This window comes from Chrysemys picta, chromosome 14 (genome assembly GCF_011386835.1).
Source record: "Chrysemys picta bellii isolate R12L10 chromosome 14, ASM1138683v2, whole genome shotgun sequence".
NCBI classification, from domain to species: domain Eukaryota; kingdom Metazoa; phylum Chordata; order Testudines; family Emydidae; genus Chrysemys; species Chrysemys picta.
In genome coordinates this window covers 24350968-24366142 of record NC_088804.1, presented here as the reverse complement: position 1 = coordinate 24366142, position 15175 = coordinate 24350968, and the positions used below count along the sequence as shown (strand labels likewise).

The 15175-nt window shown below is 40.9% G+C and overlaps 1 protein-coding gene across 8 annotated transcripts in view; it reads right to left on the bottom strand.

Moving 5' to 3' along the window:
* ZNF507 (zinc finger protein 507) overlaps window positions 1-15175 on the bottom strand; it is a 40994-nt gene that overhangs the window by 6112 nt on the left and 19707 nt on the right. For 3 of the 8 annotated variants that reach the window (XM_005289888.5, XM_005289889.5, XM_065567142.1), the window contains exon 5: window positions 3959-4063. The exons of 2 other annotated variants lie outside the window; for them this stretch is intronic. In XM_005289888.5, coding sequence (XP_005289945.2) covers window positions 3959-4063 — 105 coding nt within the window. Of the gene's footprint in view, window positions 1-3958; window positions 4064-7860; window positions 7923-13251; window positions 13344-15175 lie in introns of those variants that run through there. 3 more of the 8 variants (XR_010592567.1, XM_065567143.1, XM_065567144.1) reach the window with 3 other exon arrangements.

Sequence of the window (15175 nt, the reverse complement as noted above, 5' to 3'; positions counted from 1 at the left end):
TAATTTGAAAGGTTATATGAAGATATATAGTACACTACAGGCATGTGGTAAGGAAGGCCTGCTCTACTGGGCATATAATGAGGCCACGTTTTTTAGCATCACTATCTCTATTACATATCAGGAAATATTTCAGAGTAGCAGCCGTGTTAGTCTGTATCCGCAAAAAGAACAGGAGTACTTGTGGCACCTTAGAGACTAACAAATTTATTAGCGCATAAGCTTCCGTGGGCTACAGCCCACTTCTTCGGATGCATATAGAGTGAAACATATATTGAGGAGATATATATATACACACATACAGAGAGCATGAACAGGTGGGAGTGGTCTTACCAACTCTGAGAGGCCAATTAAGTAAGAGAAAAAAAAAACTTTTGAAGTGATAATCAAGATAGCTCAGTACAGACAGTTTGATAAGAAGTGTGAGAATACTTACATGGGGAGATAGATTCAATGTTTGTACTGGCTCAGCTCTCCCCTTGTAAGTATTCTCAGCCTGTAGTTGAACCGTTCCTTGCTGCTGTCAAGGCTCCCTGTGTAGGGTTTCATGAGCCACGGCATTAACGGGTAAGCGGGATCTCCAAGGATCACAATGGGCATTTCAACTTCCCCTACCATGATCTTCTGCTCTGGGAAAAAAGTCCCGGCCTGCATCTTGCTGAACAGCCAAGTGTTCCGAAAGATGCGTGCGTCATGCACCTTTCCGGGCCAGCCTGTGTTAATGTCAATGAAACTCCCATGGTGATCCACAAGCGCCTGGAGAACCAGAGAGAAATACCCCTTCCGATTAACGTACTCGGATCCTAGGTGGGGTGGTGCCAGAATAGGAATGTGCATCCCATCTATCGCCCCTCCAGTTAGGGAATCCCATTTGTGCAAAGCCATCCACTATTTCCTGCACGTTACCCAGAGTCAAGGTTCTTCTGAGTAGGATGCGATTAATGGCATTGGAAACTTGCATCAACATGATTCCAATGGTCGACTTTCCCACTCCAAACTGGTTTGCGACCGACCGGTAGCTGTCTGGAGTTGCCAGCTTCCAGATTGCAATAGCCACTCGCTTCTCCATTGGCAGGGCAGCTCTCAATCTCGTGTCCTTGTGCCACAGGGTGGGGGTGAGCTCCTCACACAGTCCCGTGGAAGTGTTTTTTCTCATCTGAAAAGTTCTGCAGCCACTGCTAGTCATCCCAGACTTTCATGACTATGTGATCCCACCACTCGGTGCTTGTTTCCCAAGCCCAAAAGCGGCATTCCATGGTGCTGAGCATGTCCGTGAATGCCACAAGCAATTTCGTGTCGTACGAGTTACGTGGCTCGATAGCATCGTCTGACTCCTCACCTTCACTCTCACTGTCACTTTGGATCTTAAGGAACAGTTCGACAGCCAAACGTGACGTGCTGACGAGACTCGTCAGCATACGCCTCAGCAGTTCGGACTCCATTTCCCGCAGACAGATCGCACTGCACAGAAACCGTTGAAAGATGGCGCCAAAGGTGGACGGAAACAAAGGGATTTCTGGGATGCGAAGCGATGCATCACGGGGCATTGGGACAGGACCCAGAATCCCCCGCACCCACTCCCCCTTCCCACAACCCACGGCGCCAAAATGGGAAAAGGTGCTCTGTGGGATAGCGGCCCATAATGCACCACTCCCAATAGCGCTGCAATTGCCGCAAATGTGGCCACGACAGTGCGCTGGGCAGCTGTCAGTGTGGACAGACTGCAGCGCTTTCCCTACTCAGCTGCACGAAGTCAGGTTTAACTCTCAGCACTGTACATCTGCAAGTGTAGCCAAGGCCTAAGCATCACATTTTTGCTTTCAGGATTATAGAACACTATGGGTTAATGCTACTAGGTGCTAAGTACCTTCAGCTATCATTAATTTCAAATCAAAGGTGAAAGTGCTCAGCAACTTCCAGGATCACTCACTATACTACTCATCATCCATGGGTCAATATATGAGCGTATTGCACAACATGATCCCATAGGAAATATACAAAGTATAATGGGAGGAAAGAAATAGAAGTAAAATGAGTTTGCTGTTCCTGGCCAATGTTTTACAGAATGTATTTTTACATTACACTTTTAGCAAAAGACAATGAAGATTGATTAAGAGCACTTAATTTTTGCAGTGTGCATTCATCTTGTGGTTCTATATAAGATATAGCTGCTGGAACCTAGGTCATTCTGCAGTGGTTGTCTAGTACGTGGAGATCAGCTCCCTTATTTCTATAACAAATAATCATACAGATTTCAGAGTAGCAGCCGTGTTAGTCTGTATCCGCAAAAAGAACAGGAGTACTTGTGGCACCTTAGAGACCAACAAATTTATTTGAGCATAAGCTTTCGTGGGCTACAGCCCACTTCCATCGGATGCATAGAATGGAACATATAGTAAGGAGATATATATACACATACAGAGAACATGAAAAGGTGGGAGTTGCCCTACCAACTCTAAGAGGCTAATTAATTAAGATGAGCAATTATCAGCAGGAGGAAAAAAAACCTTTGTATTGATAATCAAGATGATCCAATTCAGACACTTTGACAAGAAGGTGTGAGGTACTTAACATAGGGAAACAGATTCAATGTGTGTAATGGCCCAGCCATTCCTGGTCTCTATTCAAGCCTAAATTGATGGTATCTAGTTTGCATATTAATTCAAGTTCAGCAGTTTCTCGTTGGAGTCTGTTTTTGAAGCTTTTCTGTTGCAAGATTGCCACCTTTAAGTCTGTTACTGAGTGATCAGAGAGGTTGAAGTGTTCTCCTACTGGTTTTTGAATGTTATGATTCCTGATGTCAGATTTGTGTCCATTTATTCTTTTGCGTAGAGACTGTCCGGTTTGGCCAATGTACATGGCAGAGTGGCATTGCTGGCACATGACGGCATATATCACATTGGTAGATGTGCAGGTGAACGAGCCCCTGATGGCATGGCTGATATGATTAGGTCCTGTGATGATGTCACTTGAATAGATATGTGGACAGAGTTGGCATCGGGCTTTGTTGCAAGGATGTATTCCTGGAGACTTCATCACATGACAATCTTTAATTAAAGATTAATCTTTAGTTCCTGGGGACTCCAGGCCAATCCTGGAGGGTTGTCAACTCTATACAGAATTCAGTTTAAATTGCCCTACTGTGCTGAATGATTAAATCTCACTGTTCAAGAATGTCCTAAATTGACATACTGTGGAAATTTTCTCACAGCCTCTGACAAAGTGGATCATCAGGGACACTGAGAGGCCAGAAGTGTGGAAGTTTTCAGTAATATTAGGTGACTGCAGAATGCTTTCCTACAGAGTATAGCTGCAGAGTGCATGGTATCTAGTGCTACTAGAAAGCACTTTGGAAAGGAGCATAGTGGGGAGGTTTAGTTTACATTTTGTAGTTGTGAAGAATTTGGATTTTTTTCTTGAGACCACAACTTTTGTATGCATGTGATTTATCCCAATGGCCCTGGTTGTCTGCCCAATCTTGCAGTATCAGTTATTTAGTTTATTTGCATTTTTGCTTTAGTCTTAGGTTTTCAACTCCTTGTTGCAAGATAGCACTGGGTAGTCATGCTGAAGTATTAGAATTTCGTTTATAATAACTTTTCCTCAGTATGTAGCATGTGGGAACAGACTACTAATGGCATTTATTTATCAAATATACACAAACATAAGAGACTAGTGAAACTCATGTTCTTTTCTAGGATAACATGATGCAACTCCACGTTTCGTCTCACATGGAGACACTAAGAATACCAAATTAGCTCCAATACTTTTTGCTTTTGTACGAGTGTTAATCAACTGGCAATAGAGAATAAGACAGGGAGAAAAAATAATTCACGACTACCTACCCAAGCTATTTTTTATTTAGATTACAGAGAAAGCAATGAATCTGAACTCCACTTTGTTTCATAAGGTAACAAAATCACACTACTATGGCTTTTGCCAACTCATAACTGTTACATACTTGTACTGTTCCATTAGCTGCACTGCCTGGTGCTCCTGTGGGTGGCGCTTCATATGACATTTCAAACTATTCATATTTGTTGTGGCGAAGTCACATACTCGACATCTGAAGAAACAACAACAAGTGAGTGATCCCAACACCCTGATTGACACAAATTAAAGCTCCAAGAGGTAGCAACAGGATATTTTTGAAAAACTGTGAGTAAGACTAATAATAGTTTACTCAAGTCTAGATATTTATTATGATTATTTCTGTGTATCAGACCATGTAGATTTTCAGCATAAAAATCTCAGTGTAATAGTCATTTTTCATGAGGGCCAATTTCTACCCAGATTTACATCCTGTGAAACTCCACTGAAATCAATGAGTTTCACAAACTCTAAAAGGGGCTCAGATACACTATGTCTATCCCAAGGGTTAGTGCCAGACTGTGTTAGATCAAGGCAAAAGCTTGCATTTTACAGGTATTGTATGTCATGTTCATGAGTGGATCTCATGCTTCAAGCCTACAAATTCTCCTTACTCCCTATGGTAAGACATCCACACCTTCCCATTTCACTTACATATTATCTTTCACTTATTAAGAAAACACAAGCTCCAGATCATTAGATATCTCTTTTTAAAAAAAATAGAAACTGGAGATGAGATCAACAGGGCTGCAATTAGGTGGCCCTGGAAAAAGTTGACACACTATACTGCTTACATATTAGTTTTGTTATTGAATGTTTAATTTAAAAGTCAAAATATCCCTCCATGAAAACAAAACATCCTAGACACCTCAAACTTAGATGTATGGCCATTGCACAATGTACATAAATACCAAAATACTGCAGGTAAAAATCGACCAACCTTCCTATAGATAGCAGATTAGAGCATCTCTTTACTAAAGCCATTCAACTCAACTAAAATACTATCTGTATATAATTTTCAGCAATTTAGCTATTTCTTAAAAAACAAGATATTACAGATCAAATATTGTAGATATACAACACTCTACTCATTTTATAACTTTTTTTAAACAACCTATAACTAGAATACTTATTACTACATAAGGCATGAAAGTCATGTCACCTGCATGGTTATTTCAAAGACATCCAGTAAACAATCCAGTATGTTATCTATGCAATTACAAAGTACTTATCTGGCCAGGAACACAAGGTATAATTTGCCTGCTCATTTCCTATTCAAGTCAATGGGACTTACACACACGCCTCAGGTTCTGGCCCTAACTATTGCTGATTTGCCAGTTACCAAGTAAATAAGTATTTCAATTACATGATTTTTGTTTTGTAACTTAAAATATTAACAAGCATTACAACAAGGACTAACACCTAGACATACCATACAACAGAAACACAGGGAAAAAGGGAACGGTGATTAGCCAACTTCTAAAGACTGAGTAGCTTCTCTTGATTTGCAGTTACATACAATATGTAGCACTTTTACAAAAATATAATGTAATGAGCTTTGAGTGGCCACCTTTCAACGCTCAAGAGGCAGAAACAATTTAAATCTTGCCAAGAGAGTGTGACATTCTGTACCTTGGGGGAGCACCCTGTAACTCCCCCATATTCCTCATCAGTATATAATTGTGATATTACATATAAAGCATACCTTGTAAGGTATCAGGGGAAAGGTTAAGATCTGCTGAAAGTCATTTCTCTATCCATATATGTATATCAGTAAATGCATGTGATGTTATGAGAATTGTGTTGTATAGTTGTCACTAAAACATGCTGTAAATTGGGGAATCAGCCAGATATTAGCACCCAAAAGGCAAGAGCAAGGAAAGTAACCAACACCTGGGTGGGGTGTGAAACAACCCATCAACAGCCATTGTCCAGCAGGGGAGCTACAACTCAATGACTCACCTGCATGAGGCCACACCAAGGGGACTGCTTAGCTTTGCCTGAAGACTCAGCAATGCCCCCCAGGCATGCCTGGACTTGTGTTCTACAAGTACATGGAATGAGGGTATAAAACTGAACACAGGGGGCCCAGGCGTGGCCTTTTCTCCTGCCCCCACCTACGCTGCAAGCAACTAAGGGTATGTCTACACTTGCAGAGTTTTTGCACTGTAAGTTTCACTGTTGATAGGGAACCGGTGAAAGTAAAGCGCTGGTTTGTGTACTCACTTAATTCCTCAGGCATCAGAGTGTGTTTACATTAACAGCACTTCCATTGCTGATGAGAGCAGCACTGTAGGGCAGCTATCCCACAGTACAGAGAGAGAGAGTGTGTCGCAAACACTGATAAGCTCCACTAGCTCAGCACTGCTCCAAGCAGGGGATCATTTGCTCCATGGAGCAGGCACTGTCACCGGGCCAAATAAGTGAACACTTGCCAAGAAAACAGGAAGGGGAGTTTCAAAGTTCCAGGGGCTTTACAGGGGGAGGGGTGGATGTCTGTTTACCTGGCAGCAGAGCGGCTGGCCACAGTGTTCACCTAGGCACTGTGGGATATCCTCCGGAGGCTAAAAGCTGTGTAAACAGGAAGAACATGTCTTCACTTGCACATCACTGCAAAAGCATCACCGGAAAGGGTTGTACGTCTCTCCTGGAGGTGGTTTTCTTTTTGCGGTGAAACATCTGAGTTTCACTACAAAAAGTCACTAGCAAGTGTAGACACTCCCATGGTTTTTGCACAAAAAAGGGACTTTTTCCGCTTTAAATGGCAAGTGTAGACATGCCCTAAGGCCTTTTCTGCGCTGAAACTTCCTCGCTCAGGGCTGTGAAAAAAAACCCTCTGAGTGATGCAAGTTTCAGCGCTGTAAAGCGGCAGTGTAGAGAGTGCACCAGTGCTGGTAGCTACTCCCCCCTTTGGGGGGAAAAAATTTTTTTTTTTTCTCCCAGCGCAACTCCGCAGCAGTGCTTTAACATTGGTAGTGAAGACATACTCTAAAACACTGAGAAGAATACAAGACTCCAACAGAGGAGTTCCCAGATTTAAGGAACAAACCTGTATATTAAGGACTGCAATATCCAGTGGGGTGAGAAACTGCTTAATCTAGATGTTGCCCAGTCTAATAGGGTTGAGAGTTTAGACTCGTGCTTATATTTTATTTTATTTTGGTAACTAACTCTGACTTTTTGCCTATCACTTAATATCACTTAAAATCTATCTTTTTTATAGTCAATAAATTCATTTAACTGTTTGTCTTTACCAGTGAGTTTGTATGAAGTGTGTGGCAAATCTCAGGCTGGTGTATAACCACTTTCCATTGCTGAATTAATAAATTAATAAATCTGCACTGCCCATCTTGAGTAGTGCATGACTATATGTTCCTGAGGTACAGTGCTGGGAGCTGGGGGGATTTGGTTCTGGTGCCTTTCTCTGTGTGATTCATGAGTGGCTCTGGGAGTATTCATGCAATCTAGCTGGGTCTGGGGTGCCACATGCAGTTGTGCTGAGTGATAACAGCACCTGGAGGGGTTTGCTGCTGGTCACTAGCAAGGCATTGTGAAAGACAGTCCAGGCTGGAGAGAGTTAAGGGGGCATAGCGGTCCCACACTCCCAGGCTGCACCCTGGGGAGATCCCGTCACAGAGACAATGGTCTTTAATTTGTCCCTTAACAGACAACCCTGCCAAAGAAAAAAAATCAGAAATCTGTATCACCACCATTAACTTAGTTAGCTTAAAGACTGATTCAGTATGCTGATAGGACAAATAGACCCTGGATATTTTGTGTTCTCTCTGCTTTTGACAATAGGCTGCTTGAAACACAAACACCCAAAACCACTTGGACAAAATGGTTTAAAATGAAAGTGAGAACACATTCAAAATAAACTCAAAGTGTATAGAATACCACTTAGTATACAGAAACTCTAGATCAATATATGGGAATAAGTTAGATCTTAAATCACTGCATATCTGGCATTTAAGTTTCTCCAGAAATATTCACCTTCACAAAAGCAAGCAGGTCAAAGAGGCTCTCACAAGTTTGTCCTCGCTAAAGCTGATATCCTATGAAACAATAGATTTAATCACAAGGACTGCAATATTTACCTATACATTTATTCATTCTGCCTTCCCCCAGGAGCTTTCCTTGTCTCCTCAGAACTTAATCACTATTTCTCACATACCCCACCTTACAAATGTATGTCAAGGCCAAATTTCTGCTCAAAGGAGACTTCAGTAGGTTCTTCTTCATAAACCACAAGCAGGGTGGATAAAAATTGAGGTTTTTTTAAAATAAAAAAATTCCGATTTTTATTTAAATTGGACTGATTTTAATTTAAATTATATTTTTTTTTAAAATATTGTTTACAATGAGATATGAATTTAATACAAGATATCTTAAGACCTAAACTTATTATACCATCTTAAAACATTTAAATAAGAAAAATAAATATGCTGAATCCATAAGCCTCTATCAAAAAACTTTGAGTCAAAGGCTGCTTTTCTATATAAAAAAAGAATTGGGGGGGGGGGGAACATCTGACTTTTGAAGTCAAGCTTTGTAAATTATGGCACAATAGGCCATCTACTGTATTAAGGGCTTGATCCTCTAAGGGCAGAGGCGCAGAGTTTGCAACCAGAAAGAAGCAACTCTGTTGTCAAAGCGACAACACTGAGAAGAAAGAACAACATTCTTCAGGTTGCAGCCTCTACTGTTGATTTCAAGACCTGGGAACTGGAGAAAAAACTTCCATGGCTGCACATCATAAAAAAAAAAAAGAAAAAAAAGAGACCCTATTTTGGAATATTTTTGAAGAAATTCCTGTACCTCTGGGAAAAAACAAATATGTCAAATGTAAACAGTGCAACAAAGAGGTGAAAGGCCTGGTTGTCAGAATGAAACATTATGAAAAATACTTCTCAGAAAACAATGACTTTGAAGATGATATGGACATGTATCAACCATCTGGGTCAGCTGGTTAGTAAACTTATTTTTGCACCATTCTTATGGTCTACCTACCATGTTTTACTATGCTAGTAAATTATATCTTAGATTGTCATAAATTTGTGTTTTGGGCAGATTACTTACGAATTTCAAAATGTTTATGTTCAAAATATATTTGGTATGTTAGTTTGTGGGACTATTTATTACATTTTTACTGTTACTGCTGGACTTCTGAAATTACTTTTTATTGCTCAATATGTTCCTATTTTTTAAAAGTAAAGTTTAATTAGGCACATATCAATTTTAACATTTAAAATTTTTCTTCCCCCCAGCTGTTTGGTAGGTTGATAGAGATAAGGGTTTAATAGATTTAGATAATCCTTATGATTTATTAATTATTATCCCTACATAACTAGGCTGAGAATAAATTATATAATTTTAAACAGTGGAACACACAGCTGCTGTAAGTAATCTTCCATTTACAATCTATTTGTTTTAAAGCAGTGCACTGAATAGCACTCAATGAGTGACTTTTTATCATTTTGTTTCACGGTACATATCAGAAATAAGGGGTTATAAAGATTCATCATTTGTATGGTCTATAACTTCAGATTCATCTGCTGTTACCACCAGCAGTGCTTTAACTAAAAACATACGACAACCAGTAAATTACTTGTACAAAAAAATCCAAAACAAATCACAACTTCGTCATCCAGTAAAACCATGGATGAGTTCATAACCAGGACCAACAAATTCCAGCAAGACTCCATAGATGAAAAGATTTCTTGGTTCATTTCTGCAACAAGTTCTCCTTTTCATCTTGTTCAGAACAAACATTTCATTGACATGGTTCAACCATTATGAGGAGGCTATATTTCACCTACTGGATCAAACATTGCTGGATGCAGTGTCTGAGAAGGAAATTGAACAATGTGTAAAACACATTGACAGGAAATTCGTTAGTATGAGTCTAGACGGGTGAAGCAACATATACAATTGTCTAGGAATATGTGCTTGTGTGACAACAGATGATGGCATTTATCTATCTTACAGAAACAACTGCTATATCAGGAAATGCCCATACATTAGAATACTTAAAAGTAGGAGCAGTAAAAGTTATAACAAACTGTGAACAAAACTTCAAGTGTCAAGTGCATAGCTTTGTAACAATGCTGCAAATGTAGCACAGATGAGAAGAAATCTAGAAGAAGATAATGAAGAGAACCCGAAACTTATAACACATGGTCACAGTGCTTATATGATGCATCTTTTAGCCAAATACTTAAATACAATTCCAGGAATAAAGGAAAATGCTGAAATTGCAAAACAGTTCCATAACAACCCCTTTGCTTCAGGTTTACTGAAAAGAGCACGAGGATCCAAGCTAATTCTTCGCCAATACATACAATGAAATTTAGTGGTTGTCTGTTTTGAACTATTTATTAAGATCTGGCCTTTTCTGATGACAATTTGTGAAGAAAAATCATGACAAAATAGATGGAATTATCACAGCCAACATAGTTGAAATTGGACTAAAGAGAAATGTAGAAGATATGCTGAATACAAGATATGCTGATATGCATCCGAAGAAGTGGGCTGTAGTCCATGAAAGCTTATGCTCTAATAAATTTGTTAGTCTCTAAGGTGCCACGAGTACTCCTGTTCTTTTTGCGGATACAGACTAACACGGCTGCTACTCTGAAAGCTGAATACACTGAAACCTATTTCCGTAGCCTTGGACAAACTGCTGCTGTTGGAATTTGGAAAGCACTTCAAGAGACATTGAAGAAAGAAATACCCAACAACAAAGTTAAGTTGCAGGCAGTAAAGAAGCTGTTGGCTGAAGCACTTACTACATTTAGTTTGCTCTACAATATTCTCAACTCAAAATACCAAGGTAGATGCATAATCACTCAAGAAGATACTGCTGACATGACATAGGTATCTCATAATCACCCATCAATTATGCCAAACAAAATAAATGTCAAAGACAGAGGTGAACCATTCATACAGTACATGTTTGTTGATGATGATTTATAGATAGTCACACCACTGAACTGCTGGGAGTCACTACTTTAAGCATCTGGAATCAGAGTTTGGTGAAGTACTAAACCAGCTTTTCACTGCAGTATCATCTTCAGCAGGCAACAAATATTTTCTTTATTTGGGCTAATTAATTTAAAGCTGCAAAATGGACTGGGAGTTAAAAAAGAGGGAAAACTTGTCCTTCTCTTCAAGTCAATGAAAAAAACAAGGAGGGAAAGGATGAGATCTACTAGTTTTAACAGTGTGAAAAACAGCCTAAGTAACTTAGGAGGCTGTTGTCTCATTTTCAAGAGACTTAGGCGAACAGAAACTTAAGCTCAAGTCACTTTCAATGTAGGCATAAGTGAAATTTTTCCCAGGCTGACATGAAATAATCTGTTTAATTCAATGACTACAGTTGAATTGTCTAGTAAATAAGAATTTTATTCATCTATTTCTAACATACTAACAATGTACAATAAATAAGAATCTGAAAATATTAAGCTACATAATTGCTTAAATAAATGAATATAGTTATAGTGTACTCTCCTTGGTAGCTAAAAGATGTACCAAATCTACTGTAAAGGCGCTATTTAGTTGTAAATCTACATGTTTTAATGGTTATATCAACTAATAAGCATGCACCTTTTTTAGAAAACAAATGAAGTACAAATGGAAAAGTTATTAAGATCAATGATTTAAATTGAGGCTCTCCATTTGGTGATTTAAATCAATTCAACCTACCCATGTCACCAGTGTCAAGTAACAAGAAATTCCCTGTTCTCTTCAATTTTTATTGTTGTGAATTTTAATCCTCTATTGTTTCCTAATCAGGGTGACAGTTATCCATAAAAGTTATTTTGGAACACACACACAGATTTCTGTTGCACCCTTCATCTCGAAATACAAAAGAACACGTACATCAAAGTGCAGCCAACTCTTGAGTTGGCAGCAGTACAAAACACATGGCAGAATAATGGAGGGAAGATTTTGGACAAAAACACGTGGACAAGTGAAAAGTACCATGGAATTTTTAACATGAGCAGACAAGATTTCAGCTTTTAAGGTTTTCAGTTTCTGATCTTCAAGATTTCTACAGAGCAAACTTCATGACACTTTATGGGATTGTGAATGGCTGCGCAGGTGTCCATTATCTACCATGGTGTGATCCATGCTGTGGAAAGGTTTGAGAATCCCTGGTCTATCTGATTGAGATTAGTCCAATCTCTGTGTTATCTGAAAGCTTCATATTGAGGTGTCAAAGTAAAATTCAAAGGTTATCAGATGAAATATGAATAATGTTAGTCACGTGTGGCTGATTATCAGAAGCTGGTGGAGCTAACCTCCACTAATAGTGTCCAAATGATAAAACACTAGTAGCTATAATATGGGTGCATATTACAGATTGCCGTAAAACCTGCTACAAAGTGTCCTAACTATGGTTTTCAGGTGGCAGAATGAGCAATAATATAGGCCTCTATGGGATTAATTCAGACAGCGGTGGGATATGGGGCTCTCTGCAGCCTCTGGTCTTCCTCCTTCAGGCCAAGCAACAATGGGGGGGAAGGAAGACACTGAGGCAGGAAAGGGTGGGAGGTTGAGCTGGGGAACACTGTGGGGGTGGTAAGGAAGAGTGGGGAGGAAATTTAGTGGTCTTAGGAAGTGTTTTCCTGGGTCTGATGGAGGAAGGAGGGGGTTTCTAAATCTGGGGAGAGTATCCTCAAATGAGAGGGAGGATGACTCTTAGGTGCACAGAGGTTGTTAGGAAGTGTAAAGATTGAGCTAAAGGATGGACAGGAAGTGTTCCTGATCCTGGTTGGGGATGTTAGCAGAAAGGTGGGGACGTTATTCTGGAGTAGTTTGACATGAGAGTTTGTGTGTATGTGTGTGTTTTATTTATTTATAGATACTGGCTGTGGAGACAGAAGGATAAGAGCTAGACTGGAGGGCGAAGAGGCTAGGACTGGTATAACATAGTGAAGTCTTAGGCTACATGTACACTACAGCATTTACACTGGCGCAGCTGCACTGTTGGAGCTGCGCTACTGTAGCATTTGTAGTGGAGACGCTGTAAACTGATGGGAGAGAGCTCTCCCATTGGCTTAATTACTCCTCCCCCCCCCATGAGAAAAAGTAACTATGTCGGCAGGGGAAGCTCTCCCGCTGACATAGCGCTGTCTATACCAGCTCTTTGGTCGGTATAAAACTTATGTCGCTCAGGGGTGTGGATCATTCACATCCCTGAGTGACGTAAAGTATACTGAAGTAAGTTGTAATCTATACAAGGTCTTAAAGGAAGAAATATTTTTCTCTGTTACACAATCTTTTATTATAAAGGATTTCAGTTTTTCATTCTGTAAGATGGAAGTTGGTGAGAGCAATGAGAGGCCACTTTTCTACCCACTTCACTGGGCACTTCCCTACCTTTTCTCCAAAATCATCCAGGTCATATGCTGTAGCATGTCCTAGTTTTTTCACATTGACGTCTGGCCAACTTGCATGGGGAGGGTAGGAAGCTAGAGTGGGGACAGGAAAGGAGGATTTCTGGTATCTTCCACCTCACTACTTATTTCAAGAACAAGCCATCACTGATTGTAGCTGATATTTTCTGTTTTGTTCCTTTCTTTCCTGCTGGAACACTGGTTTTCCTCAGTACTGTCAAGTTTGAATGAAGAACTCTTGAGAATCTAAGGGAGCGACACCCCGACCACCACCACCACCACAATAAAAAGGCTCTTCTTATAAGTCTTTGATTCTAAAACAAATCTCCAAGTTCTACTAGATCTCTGTGAAGATACTATGACATCCCACATTTGGCTTTGTGACAAAACATCTTCCAGCTGCCTACAAGTATACTTTTGGAAAAACATTCTAGAATACCAATACTGAAGCACTGTCACAAACAAACTATGGTTTATTTCTGTATAACACAACGCAGCTGGCTGAGTCAGACAGTGGGATTTGAACCTGAGACCTCGATATCTAAAACCCAGAGCTTCTACTACATGACCTAAAGGCCAAGTTGTACTGGGTCAAAGCCTGAACAGACTCTGACTTCTGCTTTCCAGCCACTAGAGAGGGATAAAGTGCCACACTGAGTGAGTATGAATTACATTTGTTTGAATCTATGAAAAAATTGCAATAGAAAAGGAACTATTTAAAAAAAACCAAAACCAAGAGTAGTACAGACTACTAACACAAATTATTGAAGCTTCTATATAGACCTATGAGGAAATTATTAAAATGTCTCTTATCTAAGATTGGTAACAATGAACCTATTGAAAACCTATGGGAAAACGGAGTGGTGTAGGGGCAAAGTACAGGGCAGAATTTTGCAATATCATGCAGTGCCCAATACATCATGGTTAAGGCTGTGGGCTTGTCATGGAAGTCAGATTCCGTTACTTTCTGTGACTTCTGCAGCGGCCGGTGCTTCTGGCTCAGGAGCAGCTCAGGCAGTCCCTGCGCCAGATACACCGGCCACTGCTGGGGCAGTCTCGGGCCACCCCCACCCCCGCCAGCAGCAGCAGAGTTTGGGTGTGGGCAGGGGGCAGAGGGTTGGGGCACAGGACGGGGTGAGGCGGGCTTTGGGCGGTGCTTAACTGGGGGGCTCCCCAGAAGTGGTGACACCCCCTCGCTCAGCTGCTAGGCAGAGGCATAGCCAGGCAGCTCTGCACGCTGCCTCCGCCCAGAGTGCTGGCTTCACAGCTTCCATTGGCCGGGAACCGTGGCCAATGGGAGCTGCGGGGATGGTGCTTCCAGGCGGAGGTGGCCACGCCTCCACCTAGCACCTGAGCGAGGGCGGTGTCGATGCTTCTGGGGAGCCCCCCAGGTAAGCGCCGCCCAGAGCCCGCCTCACCCTGTCCTGTGCCCAAACCCCCTGCTCCCTCCCACATCCAAACTCTGCTGCTGCGGGGGGGGGGGGGGGGGGGGGGGGGGGGGGGAGGAGTGTGGAACCAGGTAGGGAGCCTGCTGGCCCCGCCAGCCCTGGTCTGTGACTTTTACTAAAAATAGCCATGAATAAAATGTAGCCTTAATCATGGCTCCCCACTCCACTGAGATATTTGAACCTTGTTATTTGTGTCTTACCAGTTTAAAACAAAGCTATTGAAGTTTTAAATATGACTGGGCGTAACCCTCTGCAGTGGAATGAATCCAAAATGAATTCAACTGTACAGGAAATCCAGAAATCAGCCACACTTCAATTGAAGACTTTAATGAACTATCTAATGTAAAATATCGTAACATTTTCATTATTTCCCCCTCCAAAGTGTCACATTTCATTGTTTCAAATTCAGAAAATACAGCTGATATGTACAACTGAAGATACATACTGTAGCACCATCAA